This window comes from Gadus morhua, chromosome 2, assembly GCF_902167405.1.
Source record: "Gadus morhua chromosome 2, gadMor3.0, whole genome shotgun sequence".
Lineage (NCBI taxonomy): Eukaryota > Metazoa > Chordata > Actinopteri > Gadiformes > Gadidae > Gadus > Gadus morhua.
The window spans coordinates 2,063,346-2,081,904 of NC_044049.1; the positions used below are offsets into that span (position 1 = coordinate 2,063,346).

At 47.1% G+C, this 18,559-nt stretch overlaps 3 protein-coding genes across 4 annotated transcripts in view; 1 reads left to right on the forward strand and 2 right to left on the reverse strand.

Annotated features, from left to right (window-relative positions):
- LOC115537224 (transmembrane protein 265) overlaps window positions 1-2,191 on the forward strand; it is a 2,666-nt gene extending 475 nt beyond the window's left edge. The window contains exons 2-3 of the mRNA XM_030348976.1: window positions 1,224-1,438; window positions 1,565-2,191. Of these exons, the coding sequence (XP_030204836.1) occupies window positions 1,224-1,438; window positions 1,565-1,717 (368 nt within the window). The 3' untranslated portion in view covers window positions 1,718-2,191. The remainder of the gene's footprint in view (window positions 1-1,223; window positions 1,439-1,564) is intronic.
- On the reverse strand, window positions 2,076-13,332 carry prr14 (proline rich 14). Of its 2 annotated transcripts, XM_030348250.1 has the most exons (10): window positions 13,233-13,332; window positions 12,269-12,434; window positions 11,917-12,067; window positions 11,724-11,792; window positions 11,053-11,093; window positions 7,549-10,551; window positions 6,840-6,957; window positions 6,357-6,466; window positions 4,659-4,727; window positions 2,076-4,255 (listed from the first exon to the last, which is right to left on the reverse strand). In XM_030348250.1, the coding sequence occupies exons 2-10, from the start codon at window positions 12,400-12,402 to the stop codon at window positions 3,928-3,930; spliced, it is 4,023 nt and encodes a 1,340-aa protein (XP_030204110.1). In that variant the 5' UTR covers window positions 12,403-12,434; window positions 13,233-13,332; the 3' UTR covers window positions 2,076-3,927. The 2 variants fall into 2 exon arrangements, with proteins under 2 accessions (XP_030204110.1, XP_030204111.1); XM_030348251.1 differs by lacking the exon at window positions 12,269-12,434.
- Window positions 13,333-13,881: 549 nt separating this feature from the next.
- On the reverse strand, window positions 13,882-18,146 carry cd2bp2 (CD2 (cytoplasmic tail) binding protein 2). Its single transcript, XM_030348721.1, has 7 exons — window positions 18,053-18,146; window positions 17,752-17,830; window positions 17,254-17,383; window positions 16,859-17,016; window positions 15,686-16,286; window positions 15,375-15,460; window positions 13,882-14,104 (listed from the first exon to the last, which is right to left on the reverse strand). The coding sequence occupies exons 2-7, from the start codon at window positions 17,824-17,826 to the stop codon at window positions 13,994-13,996; spliced, it is 1,161 nt and encodes a 386-aa protein (XP_030204581.1). The 5' UTR covers window positions 17,827-17,830; window positions 18,053-18,146; the 3' UTR covers window positions 13,882-13,993.
- Window positions 18,147-18,559: the final 413 nt, after the last annotated feature.

The following is an 18,559-nucleotide window of genomic DNA, read 5'->3' on the forward strand; positions in this document are numbered from 1 at the left end:
ACGGACACAGGACACACATACACAGACCTACACATACAAACACACACACACAATCTTACTCGGACACACACACATTTTTAATACATACACTTATTTTCTTATAACTTATATATGATCTAACTTGTATATTATTTGGAGTCCTCCTGGGTTTGGTTGTTTTTTTGAATAACTTGAGAAACTGAACCCTTATCTATCATCTACACAAAAGACCTGAAAGCCAGGTGGGAGTGTTGGGATGAATCAGAGCTTCTCTCTGGGCTTGGCTCGGTGACTCATAGCCACTTGTAGTCGTCGGGGTGTATCAGTTTAAGTTATGCCTGCTTTGAACTGATCCATGGCTGCCCGCCTCCCCCTGAGTTCAGTGTGACCGATCGGTCCACCAGATCTCTTCATTCTTCTTTTAATCAGGACTTAAGGCTCGTTCGGTTTTGTTGATCCTTCAGCGTGTCAATCTGTCAACATGTCCGTCTATGAGAAATATAAAAAACTGAGGAAAAGCTTCCTGTTTTTCAACATAGCTTTCTAGTAAGGTCCGTGTAATGTGGGTGTACAATGACTACATTTTACAGGAAACTTCTGGAATTCACTCACTCAAGTAAAAAACAAAAGCAAAAGCAAAGCAAGCCACATGTCCTCACAAGTCCTGACCTGAGATAAGCGCTTTGGCGTGGGCTTCACGCTCGCTTAACGTTGCTTTACTAGGTGTGTCTGTGAACTAAGTTTCAGGGATCGTTATGTGTCCAAAAAAATTCTTTATTCAACGATAACAATAGCTGTGTGACAACCAATACCTAACATGCCACCCACGTCATATACACAACCCCAGGCCCGTTACCATGTATACAACAGACTGTGCAGGCAAGAGGAGTTTATGAAGAACTCCCCTTGAGGGCCTGATTAAAAGCTTCTGGTTATTGTTTTGAACAACTTTCTCTATGATTAGCTCTTGGTTTCGATCTTGTTTACACAACTCGCACCTCAGGGCACACAGCCAATAAAATGTAATACAATTATATTTTATTTGTATAGCCCTCAAGTCCTTAATCACAGGTACAGTGTCAACGGGCTTAACAGGCCATATATTCCTGACACCTCCCTGACCCTAGCCCCCCTAACATGCCTGTGCTTTACACGCCACTCAAAATAAACGCAAACCGAAGACTCCCGGGTCCTTTAAATTAAAATGTACTTGACTTCATAGTTCCCCCGTTTGTCCCCAACAGAAACGGCCATGCTGAGGGGTGAGGACCAATGTGCGCCAGCGTCTCCTGGTGGGGGGAACCGCACGGAGACGAAGAGCACGTGCATCGAGATCTCCAACTGTAACCTGGTCTCCGCGTCGCTCTGCAAGGACCCTCACTACAGACGGCTGGCCATCAGCAGCATCGTGTGTGGGCTCTCCTGCATCGGCATCATGTCCCTCATCTACTCAGTACAGGTAGGAAAACAACTCCATTCCTTAAATCGGCCAGCTTGTTTTTTGAAGGACCCAGATGTTCAGCTGATAATCAAAGGCTTTATCTTATTATGCTTATTAATTTAGTCAATAATTTGTTACCTGTAGGCCAGAGAAGCGACGAATCCTGAAAAGTCACAGAAGCTCTCCAAGCAAGCGAGGAAATACGGCCTTATTTCCATCGCGGTGTGGGTGTCAATATTGCTCATCTTCCCTGCCTTGGTGGTTCTGGTTTCATACGTGTTGACTTTTATCGACTGAAGCAGTAGAGCCCTACACGAGTAAAGACTGAAGAGAGCAGCCCATGAAACAACCCAGACACGGTATGGGAAATGGGCTAGCATGAGTAACTGGTTTAGTGGTAGCCCACTCCAGAACCACTCAGGGTCACGTGACATGCCAAGGTCAACTTTTTTTTACCGTTTTAATATTTTTTTAAAATAATTGTATACGTTTGTTTTTGTAATGCTAATATTTTTTATATATGTACTATTTATTTTGTTATAACATAAAAAAAAGAGTAATTATGCCATGTATGTTTCATTATCCCCAACCTCTTTCGAGTTCACAATTGAACAGAGCTGCAAATGTTTTGAATAAATTAAGTGTAAAAGAAATGTATATATATATAGAAATTGGTTTTTATTAGGACTTTCACAAAACAATTCACAACCTCTGACGAAGGTGCTTATTTGTTGCAACAAAATTCCACAATAAAACTTTTCCTGTATCTTTGCATTGCTTATGGGTTTTCTATATTCCTGACATATGTTCACCGTTGTATATCCAAAAATGTAAAAACCAAAACATGTACGCGAAAGCACATCTACCCCTCCAAGATTACATCCAACAAACCCATATATTGTGCTCTTATTTACCTCAGGTTAAAACTTAAACGACAACGATGTTGAAATCCGCTTTCAGAAGTGAAAGAAAACACAAACACGAACTAAACAGACATTGTACAAATATTACAGTTAAGGCAATCCCATGGAAATTGGGCAAAGGCAAAAACCTTTGTATGTTTTAACATATAAATACCACAGGTACGACGATGGAGAGTAATAGATTTATAGAGTTATAGAAAAGTCAGGCGAAAGTATGTTCTTCAGTGCTGGGTTACCACTTTATACAAAAACCTCTAGCTGCTTAATATTATACAGATATAGATGTTTAATATATTGTTCCTTCACTTGCCCTGATTAACATCATTTACATTTCATTTACATTTTGCATCGCATGCTACTGAGGAGACTAGCAAGTGTAATGATGCAACAAAACTGCCACAACAGCAAGCAATTAACAGCAGCAACACGACGACATTCACTGAAACAAAGAATGAGAAGATAACTTTACAACAGCATCTTCGATAGGTGGTATCAGAGAACCTTATGAGAGAGAAATAGCTGCCCTAGGAAGCAAAGCTGGAACATCACACTGAGAACGCAGCGATTTAAACCTCATAGTCCTGCTATTACTATTAGTTACGCCTCCTGAAACACTTGTACGTTAAAATATAAAACGGAAACACTATGAGCAGCTGTTTAATAGTCTGCCATGTTTTTTTTAACCCTTCTGGACGAAAACGTTTGGTTTGGAATAAAATGGTTTGTATAAAAGAGCAGAACAATGTAAAACTGAACAATAACAAAAAATAGTTGGGTCTGGGTTGGGTGGTACTGTATGGACGGCGAGGCGATGGTGAACGGCGATGTTTGGAGATATTTATACAGTATTTAAACAAATACAACAGCTATGAAAGGCTACACATGTTCGGCACTTTGTAATCAGCCTTCGACACCATAAATATATACAATTCCAATTCTACAAAGGTACAAAATACGCTATTTATTATTATTATTATACAATATTTATTGTCAACGCAATCCATCAGCGGCGCGACAATAAATTTGATTTATTAATTTATTATTAAATTGTATTGTCGTCGCTGGTAAACAAGCAGAAAGTACTGGAAGGGATAGGCCAGTCTCCCGCTCTCAAAGGCCGCCAAAACAGCAGCTATTAACTGCTCTTTTGCGTCAGTTAGTTTAGCAACCCGCAATACAGAGTCGCAAAGCTAACTGGGGGCAAAGCTGCATAGCGGGTCGCTGAACTAACTGCTTTTCGTCCGTTAGCCTAGCGACTCGCTATACAAAGTCGCTAAACAAACTGCTTTTCGTCAGTAAGCCTAGCGTCTCGCTATAAAGAGTCGCTAAACTAACTGCTTTTCGTCAGTTAGCCTAGCGTCTCGCTATAAAGAGTCGCTAAACTAACTGCTTTTCGCCAGTTAGCCTAGCGACTCGCTATAAAGAGTCGCTAAACGAACTGCTTTTCATCAGTTAGCCTAGCGACTCGCTATACAGAGTCGCTAAACTAACTGCCCTTCGTCAGTTAGCTTAGCGACTAGCTAGACTGATAAACTAACTGACGAAAAGGGACAGTTAATTTGTCAGCTACCTTAGCGGCTGGCTTTACAGCGTTGCCCCCCCGTTGTTCAGCGTCAGCAGCAGGTCCAGCTGGTCCAGCTTGGCACAGAGCAGCGAGTCCACGTCCTGGGCGCTCAGAGACGGGGTCTCCTTGGCGCTCTGGTAGCCCCCGCGCCGGGGCCTGCCCGCCGAGCTGACGCCGCCCTGCTTCCCGCCGCCGCCGCCGCCGGCTCCGCCCCCGAGCGGCTTCTTCGGTCGTCGGGCCTCCCCCGCCTCGGGGAACTCCACGGCGCGCTTCAGGCGCCGCTGGCCGAACAGAGAGGTGGAGCCGTTGCGGCGGCTCAGTGGCACCTCGAAGATGGTCTCCAGGCGGCTGGAGGGGAAGAGACGGCCTGATATGAAGTGGGATCTCGGCGGGGGATCCCGGGCGGGGGCGAGCTTGTGGCTCAGGGGTGTGTTGGCTGGTAACCGGAAGGTTGCTAGTTCGATCCCCTAGCTCCTCCTAGCGGAGTGGTGAGGTGTCCTGTGTCTATGAGCATCCTTACTGTACCGACAGCGATAAACTGACTTTTCTCTTTCTTCTGACAAATGTACTTCTTGTACGTCGCGTTGGATAAAAGCATCTGCCAAAGGCCCTTCGATGTAATTCTACCAAACTAATTTACATTCATATTTTTAAAATAAATGTTCGATGCCTTATCTTTTTTGGTACATTGTTGCCATATGCAAGAGAACAGTTTTCCGAAAAATTGATACAAAAATGTGCTTGAACATACCCTTCTGGAGGCGCGGTGAAGTTCTTGTTGGTGTAGATCTCCTCCAGGCTGAACTCCTTCTTCTTCAGCCTTTGGGGAAACAGACACCAGTGGTTGACATCGTGATTACGAGGAGCCGATTATAAGATGTGCGCGCACACACATGAAACCACGATTGGCGCTTGCCGGTGCCGTAAAGGAGTGATAAAGAAGGGTTGTAAATGGCTTAGGTCCAGGGTCTCATGGGGGCCAAGGGATAAACATGTGGTGGTGGGGGAAAAAGCTTTGAAGCCACACCTGTCATGCAATCTATGCGGTAAAGTACTGCAGAACGCAGTTTGGTATTCGTTTGCCTTTTGCTAGTTTTTCCTTTGTTTTCTTCTACTTATCTATTTTATTTTATTGTTTCGTTTTATTGTATGTGAAGCACTTTCAGTCTGCCTCGTGTATGAAAAGTGCTATATGAATAAAGTTGCCATGCCTAGTATAAATGTGGGTTGAGGCGCACCCGGATACGTTATCAACCGCAAACATCCAGCCGTAATAATGTCTGTAAGGACTACACCTCACACAAAAAACTAATCAGCAACAAAGGCAACCGAGATGGACTGAATTTACTTTCCAGTGCAGACATTTCCACGATGACGTCAGCCCTGAGGGACAGGGCCCCTTCATAACTCTCCTTAGGAACTCCAGAAATGTATATTACAACACTCTTCTAACAGGGATTAACATTGTCTGTGTGCTGGCTAGACTACCCTGATCCTCACCAACCCCCACGAGCTTTACTGTCCACACACGCATAGAAAAATAAACCTTTACTGAACATCGAAACACCCTTACAATAATGTCTGTGTTCAGGATCCGAGGATGCACTTACTGCACGGTTCAAATTGGTCAAAAACAGACCTGTAACCATTTTAGCATTTGCATCCTGCAAATACTCTACTTTCACTAGAACTGTTCGCACAAACAAAATTATGTCCGATTTATGCAAACTTCCACCCAACATGCTCCCGTTACCTCAGGCAGTGAATACACGGCGTGTGCTCACAGCATGGTATCCTTAACACCAATACAGTCCATAACTTATGCATGCAGAAACGCATGTGGATACAGTTCCCCGAGTCTAGCCGTCAAAATAACAAGAGATGGCCGTTTCATGGGTCTGTTCTGTTCCGTCTCCTAATGTCTCCTTCCTGGGGGGGGGGGGGGGGGGGTCTTAAACAGTAGGGGTGGGAAAAATAATCGATTCTTCGATGCATCGCGATCTTCGCTAGAATGATTCTGTCTCGATGCAGATCAATTAATAATCGGAATTAAAAAAATAGATAAAAAATGTTATTTATTTTTTTTGCCTGCTGCAACATTCTGTTCGCCAGAGAGGGATCATCGTAATTTTAAAATCATTGAATTAATCTTCAGTGTGTATTTGCCAATCTGATTTGTCTTGACACGATTGCGATTCAGTCTACGCATAGCATGCCTGCAAACTCACAGCCAGACACAAGAACTCTTTCTAATTCAAGAGCAGCTTTTCCTTGAATGACATAAAAAAATTGTTGCATCGAGATGCATCGATAATCGCTTCAGAATCGAATCGTTGACCTCATAATCGGAATCGAATCGTGAGGTGCCAAGAGATTCCCACCCCTATGAAAAAGACATCTTGTGTTTCAGAAGACTAACCCTAGACCCCGTCTGAACAGCAGACCGTACCTGATGGCCTTGGGCAGCCCCATGGGAGTGAGGTTGTTCTGCGGTTTGGGACGGGTTTTGCGGATTCGGATGGATGAAACCTTGCCTCTTTCTTCGGTAATTTTCACCACCTGTAAAGGGTTGATGCACGTCGTTATAATAGGAGATCTGGGTGACTGGGCCTGACCATTGCATAGAGAGTGCAACACATTATGGAAACAAAGCCGTGTGAATTGGTCAAGGGGTACACGGGTCAAATAAGACATTGAAACACCTTCTGAATTTGGCTCGTGAATTAGAGGGTTCTATGTCTTGTTTGACGTCCTAGGAGGATGTTTCTTTGTTTATTTTGACCAAAATGTCAGAGCTGTGAACATTACACAGACTTATTCCGACCAAGAAAGATCTTTCTGCGGTCTCGTCCTCCAAGGCCATGTTTTTTTTTAAAGAAATGAGACCACTGGAGCACCGTGAAACCACATGCACGGTCGTCTTTCTTTGCACCTTGATCTCGGAGTCCGACAGGGATTTCTCCTCAAACTGCCGGCGGTAGTGTGTGTTTTCACCCTCCTCTTCCTCGGTCCTCTCCGCCTCGCTCTCCATGGGCATCTGGGAGGCCGCGCTGAACCATGACAAATTAACAATTAACATGAGTCTAGTGTATGTGTGTGTGTGTGTGTGTGTGTGTGTGTGTGTGTGTGTGTGTGTGTGTATGTATATCTCTATATATATATATATATATATATCTCTATATATATATATCTCTATATATATATATCTCTATATATATATATATATATATATATATCTATATCTATATCTATATCTATATATATATCTATATATGTTTAAAAGGAATAATACAGGCTAAAACACTTGGATATTGTTTAAAACGTTTAACTGCTCCAGTGAGCCATTCTCCTACCCAGAATGCCTTTAACCCCCCCCCCCCCCCCCCCCCCCCCCCCTCAACATCAGAGGGCAACTTTTTGTCAATGTAGAATGTCCATAAACTAAAATTGATCATCCATGTAAATCCAGTCACTAACCCAATTTCATAAATAAAATAATCTGGAGATGGAAAATAAATGCTGCCACTCTACAGCTCTATGCAGGAGGGTGTAGCCTTACACTGAGGATAAGGAAAACCCGTCTTTAACAAGTCTGAACACGAGTTCACGACACGCAGAAGGAAGCGAGGGGGGCAGCGTACCTGTGGACGGGGGACACGCTGACCGCAGGGGGGTCAGCCCTCGCGTGGAACCCGCGAAACAGTCGCCACGGCGACGAGGAGACGGACGCTGGAGAGGCAGAGGTGAAAACACAGGAGGAGGAGGAGGAGGAGGAGGCCGCGAAGGAGGATGAGGCGGCAGAGTGGAACGAGTCGGTGGACGGCGACGGCGACGGCGAGAAGTGGTGTCCGTGTGCGCCAGGGGAGTTAGCCGCCGCCGCCGCCGCGGTGCTAGCACAGTTAGCCGCCGCCGCGGTGGCGCTCTTCCCGTCCAGCCGCCGGGAGAGGAAGGCCATGGGGCTGGTGAGGAAACAGGAGGCCAGGGCCGAGAGCGAGAAGGGGGAGGCCGGGCTGGTGGCGCCCGGCCCCCCGGACCTCCTGGAGGGGTACACCTCCTTGCGCAGACACAAGGGGGCGATCTCCCGGGCCACCTCCGCGGTGCTGACCGTGTGGCGGCGGGTGCGCCGGGGCTTGCAGAGGACGCGAGGCAACCGGTGGACATCGTGGAGCGGCTGGTGGGGGTGGGGGTGGGGGTGCTGGTGGTGGTGATACTGGTGGGCGACACGTCCTTTGCTGGGCTGGGGCGAGTAGAGAGGGGAGGGCCACAGGGCGTGGTGCTGGTGGAGGGAGTGGATCTCCGGGCAGGAGACGCTGCGCCGGAGGACCCTGGAGGAGGAGGTGAAGTCCAGCTCCCTCAGGTCGGTCCTCCCGGTCCCCCGTTCCTCGACGGCGCGTTCCTCGAAGACGTCGGCGCCGAACAGCAGCCTTTCCTTCCTCCTTCGGCTCTCCTGCCTCGTGTGGTTTACCTTCACGCTTCGTTTGCCGAGCGTCGCCTCGGCCGACGGGACGCCGAGGAGCCCGTTGGCGGTCGCGCCCTGCGTACGACGCCCGGCCCCCTGGGCGGAAGCTTCAGCGCTACCGAGAACATCGTCCCTTTCGCCTCCGTGCACGGGAATGGTCTTGTGCTTCCAGTGATTCCCCCGGTGACCGTTTACACGCTGTGTGTGTGGCGCCGGGTTTACTGCATGCGACGATAGGTCGTCGGTTTCACCACAGTCCTTTTTGGGCCTCTTGACTCCGGTTTTCCGACTCCTCTTGGCAGTCACGGGGACATCCAGCACGGCGGAGACGGAATCTAATCCAAACAGGGCCTCGGAGGTGTGGTCCGCGGCCACTCCCCGCGCTTTAGTTGGACGCGCTTGCTTACAAACTGCCGCACGTTTCGCCAGCTTAGGCATTTGGTTCATGTTTGTTAACGTGCTCAGACTTGAGGAAACGTCTGCGTCACACTCTGGCGAAAGGTCCCGCTTCCTGCCCAAACCTGAGGGCCGAGCGGGCAGTGGGACCTGGGGGCCACAGAGCACGGTCTCCACGGGCTGGTCCGGGACGTTCGGACACGGCCGCTCGTCGTCGGCGTCTCGCGTGCAAGTGGTCGTCGCCGACGTTCCCAGATCCATACTGTCAGATTTAAAGTCTGGTTTACGCGAGCCGGGTTTCGAGATGCCCTTCTTGGTTGCCCCCCGGGGGTTCCTGGTGTTGAGGGGTTTATTTGTGAAGTTATCCGACGTCTTGTTTCCGGGCTGCGACGCGTCAACAGCAACAACCACAGGAGTGGGGTTTTCAGTTTCACGGTGCAACGTGGGTTCTTTAGGTGCACATAGACTTTCCGGTTGGCTCGTTCCCTTCTTCTGCATCCGCCTCAGAAGATGCACCTTCTTAGCCCGCGGGTTCAGCTTCATCTCCGAGACGGGAACGCCATTCGACGAGAGGTCGTTCCGGAGCTCTTTCAAATGGCTGGTTGCGCTGTCCTCCGTGACATGCAGACTTACGTCTACGTTTATCGGATCTTCTGTGCTTTTATCCGATCGGGTTATTTTCCTGTTTTTCAAGCGAGCGTCGCCTCGTGGCTGAGGATCAAGAGTCAATCTTCTCTTGGCTTTCCCGATGCGTCCGACCGGATCAGAGCCTGGGCCCGCCTCCGGCAGTCCTTGTCCAATAGGAAGAGTTTGTGAGATTGTATTCAATGCACCGTTGGCTCCCTCTTTGGCAGAGTTCCGTGGGCTTTTCCTAACAGAGAGGCTGCTGCAGCTTTCACTGCAGTCCCCTTCAATACAATGATCCAGACAGAGGACATCACCATTGCTTAGGTCCCCAATGGTGGCTTCCACCGTACACTCAACAGAGAACTGTCTGTGGTGAGGCTCAGCACAGCTAGCCTCCTGCGTCTCTCTGCAGGGGAGAATGTCCAAAGATTTGCTCCGTAGCACAAATCTGTTCAATGAGTGCGAGTAAAGGGGTTTCGTTTGAACCAGCCGCTTGCTCCTCTGGGCTCTTCTCTCCGTGCTGATGTATCTGCTGGGTTCCGGGTGTTTCTCCGGGGTAAGCGGAGGAGGAGGAACCGGCTCATCGTCGTTGGTCTCCATGTCCATCGCCGGTGGTCTGCTGACTGGTACCGAGCCGCGGGCCGCATCGCTCACCTCAGAGGGTTTCGTCGGAGAACGCTCGAGCGACGCGACGCGGAGATGTTCCTCGTCTTCCTCCTCAACCGTCAGCCCTTTCGATGCCGAAGGAGGCATCCACGGCAGGGTGTCGTCGTTCGGACCGTCATCTACCGTTTGACCTTCGCAGCCGTTGGACCGGTCCGGTCTGACCTCCGGCCGGTCCGATGGATCTGGATCGTCGGCGAGGCTGGCGGAATCGGGAGGGCTGTGTGCTGTGAAGAGCTTCACGGGACTCATGACGATCTCGCTGAAACTCGCCATTTTTGACTTGAAGGACTGAAAGAACGGGCCGATGACCCATTTGGATTTGGCGGGGGGGGTCTTCACCTCCAGTCCCATGTACTGGTCCGGGGGGGCCCGTTCTGGATGGTCTGGGAGGGGTTTGTTGAAGGGCAGACTGCTAAAATCCATACGGGTAGCGAAGGGTTTCTCCTCATTCTGTATCGTGGAAGGTGATCCATTTTCTGAGGCGGAACTCGGTTCTCTGTGCCCGAGAGGGAGAAACAGAGACAAGATGGTTTGACCTTTGGCAGTAAAACATATCTGTCACTTTCAATCGTATGCACACGCACAAACACACACACACGCACGCACGCACGCACACAAATGACATGACAGTCCCAAGGGTTTCTATAAATAATTGAATATCAATACAAATATTATTCTTGGCCATTTGACAGCCTACCTCAAATATAGACGGTCATGGGAAAAACAGCTAGACTGGCTTTCAGTCATTCTAAAAACACAGACGCCTAGTGACTTTCTCCTTCCAAATATTTCCCTCTCCATTTTGTCTGCGATACACTCATTCAACATCCAAGAGAAAAGCCCTTATCATGGATTGTCTTTCCTGCAATTTGTCGTGAAGACACACATAAATCAAATTAAAGAAGTAATGCTCTCCTCAAACAATTGAAACAGCAAATTTCACATCGCCAACAGATGATGCATTTCAAGCCTCAAACATACGACCAATAGTACTCACTTTGATGGAAACGGCGACACATCCATGTCAGGTGCTGCGATCTGCAAAAAGTCAACATTTCAGATTATAAAGTTCAGAAATGTCGTTTCTATTCAAAGGCAGCCGACCCCCACGGCCTATTCTGGGATGTGTGGCATCAGTCGGCCCAAGGCGGTGATGTGACTGCTTATTTGTGTCAGAGGCAGCCGACCGTGAAGGAGGATTACCACTCTCAATTAACCCCGACACAATTTCATTGTGTAGGTCCACCCTTTATCGTGGGTCGTAATGTACATGCTCTGCTACAGGAGATAAGTAAACAGACACCAGCTGTCTTTACATCTTCACCCAGACAGATTAAAACACAACAATAGGACGGCATGTGGCTCAGGAGGTAGAGCCGGTTGGGTGGTAACAGGAAGGTTGCTATTTTGAAGCTCAGTGTCGAGGTGTCCCTGAGCAAGGCACCTCACCCTGACAGCTCCTGACGAGCTCTCCGTTGCGTGGCTGACTCCGCCGTCTGTGTGTGAATGTGTGCATGAACGGGTGAATGTTAGGCAACATTTTAAAGAGCTTCGAGTCGCCACTTGTTAGAAAAGCGCTGTATAGATGCAGTCCGGTTACCATTAGTCACCAGTTGAGAAAGACAAACCGCGAGCACACACACATCTAGTGATCGGAGAGGGACTGACCTGAGACGGTGGCCGTTGGGGAGAATCCACCCTCACGAGTTGAATGGACACATCCTGTAACCCCGGGGCCTACAGACCAACAGTGCAATGGAGTGCGGTGTTGTTACTACACACCGGCACGAACTACACAGCACACACACACGTCCATCAGACGGTCATTCATAAAAAAAAAAGAAAGGCTAAGCCTGTGTACCGTGCAGGTCGCCCCCGCTGTCTTGGTGGGGGTCTTGACTGGTGTGGGCGGCCTGGCTGCGGTCTGGCTGATCTGAGACCAGGGTTTACTGGTCGTCTGTGGTTTACACAAACCAGCTCTACGGCGGTTGGGTTTTCCATCATTCTCGCAGCTGTGAATTATAATTAAATTCTATATGTTTCAGGTTGACTTAGATACAGGCTCCTCAGGTTGTAATAGGAGTAAGTAACTAATCACTCATAATAATGTTTACATTTCATCCAATATGGAGAAGGACTCAATTCAGCAGAGTAGGCAGGGTGGGGTAACACACAAACACAGGAAAGGAAAGAAAAGGTGTTGGAAACTATACCTGGGAGTGTTGGAAGAGAGGGAAGGGAGAGGAGGTTCATTGTGGGGGGGTGCACTGCAAAAAGGATTCGGGGGTACATCTTCCTCCATTAGACAAACTACAGGAGGGAGGGGGTCCGGGGAATAAGTCAACATCCCCTTGCTCTCTCTCGACTGTGTGTAGTCGTCTGTAAACAACAATAAAACAACAAACACACGTGCAGGGTGTAAACCCAACGTCGAACCACGGGGGATGCTAGATGACGCACTGCCACAAATGAGAAAAAAATCCGAGGAGAAAAGGTCTCCCCGACCTTATTTTATACTGTACATATTCCTTCATTTTTTGATACAGGGATAAAATACTTTAAAAGCTCCTAAGGCAAAGAGAAGGTATTCATCCATCTACACACGACGTAAACACAGGCCACCCAAATCGATAGGATACTGAGAAAACCAGTAATACCAATACCGCAAAGGTTTAGCGCCAAATAGCAAGTCACAACAAATCTCTTCTTCAAGGGGACTGAACGGTTCAAACACGACTTTAAACCTCAAACCGTCTTGGAAACACACCCTGAACCCCATTTAAAAACATATCTCCCACATCCAACCCCAGCTCTGTCTATTTACTGGAATGAAGCTGTTTGAACCCTGACGTCTAACAGTCAATAACACTTGGCTCATAACCTTCATTTACTAATATAATCATCTATATCACGTTCAAGCTGCCCGGCTGTATCTACATGATAAGCCTGCAGGCAGCATGTTGGCTCTATTTGTATCTTTATCACATGCATTGCCGAATACCATGCTGCTGCACGGTGGGACCACCAGGGAGTAGCCGGGGCCCCGGACTGTCACCCGGGGCTCCCACTCACTCCTCCCGCGTCCTGGTCTAAGTCACCGGGGGCGATGCAGAGAGGTAGTACACTGCGGCTTAGCATCTAGCTTAGCATCTATATTATTACCATGAATGTACTCACCGAGGTTGTCTTTATAGACAACCGCTTAATGGTCCATCATCGTGATGAGCGAGACGAGCCGGACCGGACGGCGCCCTACAACGTATCCGTTTCACATGAACACGCAGTGACTGCCGGCTCAGCCAATCAGAGTTCCCGCTCTTCTTCCGCATGACGCTCCCTCCAGAAAGGTGACCAATGGGAGGGGAGCATCCTCAAGTGTTAAATACACCCAGAACCATTGCTCTGGTTGTAGTCTTTGTCCTCGATTGACTTCTAAGTTGGTGCATGTGAAGTGATGACGATCAACTGTTACATTAAAATGTGATTAATTAAATGTATCACCGTGGCAATGCTCGACTCACCTTGATGTGGTCGGACTCAAATGTTTTGATGGTTGCTAAGGGTGGGTGTTTGTTTGTTTACCTTCTTTCTGATGGGTGCTTGGCTCTGTTAATGTAAGTATTTTGTATTGCAAACTCTCAATGCAAAACACTGTCAGTTCTGTGTAGACCCAAATTCACCCATGAGAGGCGATTATCCTTGACTGGTTATTTTCTAAAGGATATGAAAATTACCAACCTCTAGACATACTTTTTGAAAGGATATTTTTTTTATCTAATTCAGATTATGTGTGTTTTATGAAACCAAAAATGAAAGGTACTCAAAGTGACAGGACAAATAAGTCATTTATTTAAAAAACAAAACAGATTTTAAGCAGATACAGAGATTGATGATGATGTCGTGTAAATATTCCGTGTACATTTAGAATCCATGGTACTTTAGTCATAAAGCTCAAAATCTAATCTCTTGGAGTTGTAGAACTGAGAGCCCTCCTGGTCCAGCCGCCGACAGTAGACGCCGTCTTTGAAATAGTCTTCATCCACCCAGCCCTGTAGAGCACAAGAACGATGAGAGCTCCCATCTGGACTGAGGTCAACGCTAAACACATCGCTTACCTTTGTGAAAAGACACACATTGATGGATTCACAAAGCATCTTCGCTACTGATGCACGTCCTTTGACTCAATCTAGATGAGCACATCGTCTGAATAAATGTGGTAAATATTGATTTAGAGTCCATGTAACTAAAGATCTCCCTATAAATGTAATCGTACAAATAGGAAGGGAGGCTAATTTGAGAGCAATACATTTTTTGTACTGAAGTGCTCAGAATGTTCATCTCAGGTTAAGGGGGTGATATAAAACCATGCGAAAGTGAGATTAGGCATTACAAGCCGTTTGAAACTCTACTTTAATGCCAACACAAGTGGGCGTGTCCACCCATATGTATGCTGTATAAATCAGTCCACCAGCCTATACAGTGGACTACAGAAAATGTTGCTAATCTATCCACAATACATCTAGGTGGACTCTCCCACTTGTGATGTCACTAAAAAAAAAGTAAAAGGCAGATTTTCAAACAGCTTGTAATAGCTAATAGCACCTTTTGGCATAATATCACCCCTTTAAATAAACAGAGTTTCAGATGTGATTATTATTAGGGGTGGGAATCTCCTGGCACCTCACGATTGGATTCCGATTATGAGGTCAACGATTCGATTCTAAAACGATTATCGATGCAAAAAAAAAATGTGTGTACATTTCCATGTGTGATTTAAAAAATATATATACATCTGAGTTTTCTACTCCCTTCGTACTTTCGTGATGATCATTAAAGACATCAACAGATGAATTAAATTATCTAATAATTTATTAGGGAAAAAGCTTTTGTCACTTTTGTGACTTTCTATGAACAATGCAATAATCAATGGAGCTTGCATTACAACACAATATGGAAGTATGTAAAAAATAGGTTTCAGTTTTCTTTTCTTTCTAATCTGTCATTAAAGGAAAAGCTGCTCTTGAATTAGAATGAGTTCTTGTGACTGGCTTTGAGATTATGTGCACGCTATGTGTAGGTTGTATCGCAATCTTGTCATGACAAATCATATTGGCCAACACACACTGAAGATAAATTAAATAATTTTAAAATTACTAAATGTATCAGTCTTTTTTCCCCCCAGATTATTAATTGATCTGCATCGAGACGGAATCGCTCTAGAGAGAAGCGATGCATCGAAGAATCGATTATTTTCCCACCCGTAATTATTATTTATTTGTTTCCAGCTCATGTTTCCTGTTTGAGCGTCTCAAGCCGTACCTGCATCTGCTGACTGCTGAAGGGCCCGTAGAGCTCGGAGCCGTCCACGTTCTCCCACCTATACTCCCACATGACTCCTTTGGGAGCTGGGAAAATAAATAAAGCAGTCAGACATAGTCGTGTTAAAACTAATATAAAAAAAATGAAGTCTAAAGCGCCTTGATGTACAAAGGCGTCAAAAAATACAATTACAAAAAATAAGAAATACATTAATAGATATACATCCAATCGCCATATATCAATTAATAATAAAAATCATATCATCAATCATCAAATATAATAAAACATGTAAAGCTGGTTGCCTTGGCTACCTGCTTCGTCGCCGTCCTCCCCTCCCTCCTGGGCCTTCTCTCCGTGACTCTCGTCGAACTTATCCCCAAACATGTCGAGTTCGTCCGCCTCCTCGTCCTCCCCGCCGTCGCCCCCCTTGGGCTTTTTACTGGACAGTTTCTGGCTCTTCAGGAGGTACGCCAGCTTCTCACAAGTCTGCTGATAGATCTCAAACATCCCCGACGCCACCAGCCGGTCGGCCAGCGCCGTGAGCCGGTCCAGCTTCTCCGTGTCGCGCTGGGGCGCCGGCTCCTCCCCCCGGCCGCCGTCGTCGTCCCCCCTCAGCTTCCCCTTCTTCCTCCCCGCCAAGCCCCCCAGCCGACGGAGCCCCGCGGCGACCGTCTCCCCCGGCAACAGCATCTCCACCAGGGCCTCGGTCAGCTGCCACTGCGTGAACGACGCCAGCGGGTCTTCGGCGGGCTCCGCCTCCATCTCCGTCTCCTCGCCGCCGCTGTCGCCGCCCGCCCGCTTCTCCTCGCGCTGTTTCTCCTCTTCGGCCTCGTCTTCGTCGCCCACCCGGCGCCGCCGCTTGGCCGAGAGCCCCTTCTTCTTCTGCTTCAGCGGCTGCTCTTTGATCCGCACCTATGGGACGCAGGGAGAAACCATTAGAGGTCCGTGGGGGAACCCACCGCCCAACACAGCGCATCACGCTCCAAAAATAGACTTGTCCGGAATACATCCGCCCGACTCTTAACTCACGCCAAATCCCGGCACCACATCACCCCCGTCCTAAAGGACCTCCATCGGCTTCCTGTCTCCCACCGGATCGATAACAAGATCCTGGTCTTCACCTTCAAAGCCCTTCACCAACTGGCTCCCCCATATCTCACTGACCTCCCCCCCCCCCTACCAACCCTCTCGGTCCCTCAGATCCACCTCAGCCAGCTTTCTCTGCACCCCCAAGTCAGATCCTTCGCCGTTTTGGAGACAGAGCCCCCCCAAGACATCAGAGGCTCAAGAGTCCCTCACAGTTTTCCAAACCCACCTCTAGACCCATCATTTCTCTACTGACTTCTTTCTCTTAGCCCTCCCCCCCTGTATGTCTGTTTTACTACCATCAACCCCAAGTGTAAAGCGACTTTGAGTCCTACTAAAGTGCTATATAAGTCCCATTTATTATTATTGTTATCACGGAAGCTGGATGTGGTACGCACCCAGTCGATGTTGTCCAGCCAGTTGTCCCGGATCTCCTCGTCCTTCTTGACATAGTAGTTTCCCTCGGCGTCAAAGTGGCCCTCCTGCATCTCTTCGTCCAGGTTGAACGGTGTGATGGGGATCCCCTCGTCGCAGTCTATCGTGGCGCCCTCCTGGCCTGAAGGAAAGCCACCAATCAGAGGTGAGCAGCAGTGGAGAGTCTCGCTCATTATAATCCAAAGAGGTTTTATTCAGCGTCAATATGTGTCTGCATAACCTGCATTGTTTGAGGGTATGCATTGAGAGGCAACAACACACTTGTGTGTATATGTCGTGTATGGGTTTCACAGGAGCAATCAATCTCCTATGAAGCTTTTCAGTTACATCAATTCAAAACACTGCAAACACAGCATACCTTCCACATCGTCGCTGGCCAGCATGTCATATTTGCTGGTCTTGGTCTCCTCTTCATCATCCTCTTCGTCACTGTCCAGGGAGTGCTTTCCCTTAAACCTTGAACCAGGTCCTTCTACAACCTCGCGTAACTGACCATCAACAAGAGGAATACAATCGAAACGTTAATTCTTGAATGTATCACTATAGTTGGTTAAGGGGAGTGCAAAGTTATTCAAGTTATAATATAAACATTGCATCAATAGGAAGTGATTTGTTTTCTCAAGCCTAGTTGAGGATATGAATGCACACTACTTCCAACAGTTAGTTTCGTTACTACGCATCAAGATAAGGCAGTGATTTATATTGATTGAATGACCAATATCCAATATTGGCAACTCGAGTAGATGTTATGCAGCGAGATATATGATCCCAGGACAGATTACCCCATCTATAGTTAGTAATTAGTTATCAAATGGGGCTCAGAAACTTTAAGAAGTGAAATCAGACCCTGGCGTACCTTTTTGCTGGGGACCTCCTCCTCCAACTCAATTTCCCCATTGCCGTCCTCAAAAGTGACCTTTCTTTTAGACATGGCGCTGGATGCAGACAAAATAAAATTCTTAAAGTGAGTTCAGGGGTTTCAATGGCTTCTCAAAACGCAGACGGTCAATGTTTACTTCACCAGACAGCATTTCAGCGCTCAAAACACAGCAATGCAAGTCGGAAATAATGTGGATTATGTTTCACAACACAGTAGATCGTCTGCTGAGCAAGAACAACAAACTTAAAGCATGCAATCTGAAAATGTGTTTACAGACCTGGTGGAAAAATGAGGGAAAAACAAACGAGACGCAACACAAGCTCACACTGTCGCCATTTCCGTCATCCGGTTTGGAACGGAAGTGACGACGTTTTGAGCCGATAATTATTTTCTGTGTAATTACAGGTAATACATTCCAAGTTAGCCCAATCTTACATGTTATTGCATTTTTATTAGTAACAAATCAATGTGTACATTAAAAAATATTATTTTGAGGTAATAAACCGTCTTAATCTTGGGGTGTGTGGTACTTTTATTTGCCTTCAGTTCTACTGAAGGCAAATGCGTTTTACTGTACATATTTACTGAGCCAAAGATTTTTGTTTAAATCAGGGCATCCGTGTTCTATGGTGGTATATTAATTCTCATCAAGAGAAAGCAATGGTGGGTTTGCGTATCAGAAAATAACTTCCAAAGTACACATAAAAGGGACTGGCAACCTGCTTTTTGACTTAAGACAACAATGAACGCACAGTGTCATTAAGTAACTAAATGGATGTTATCC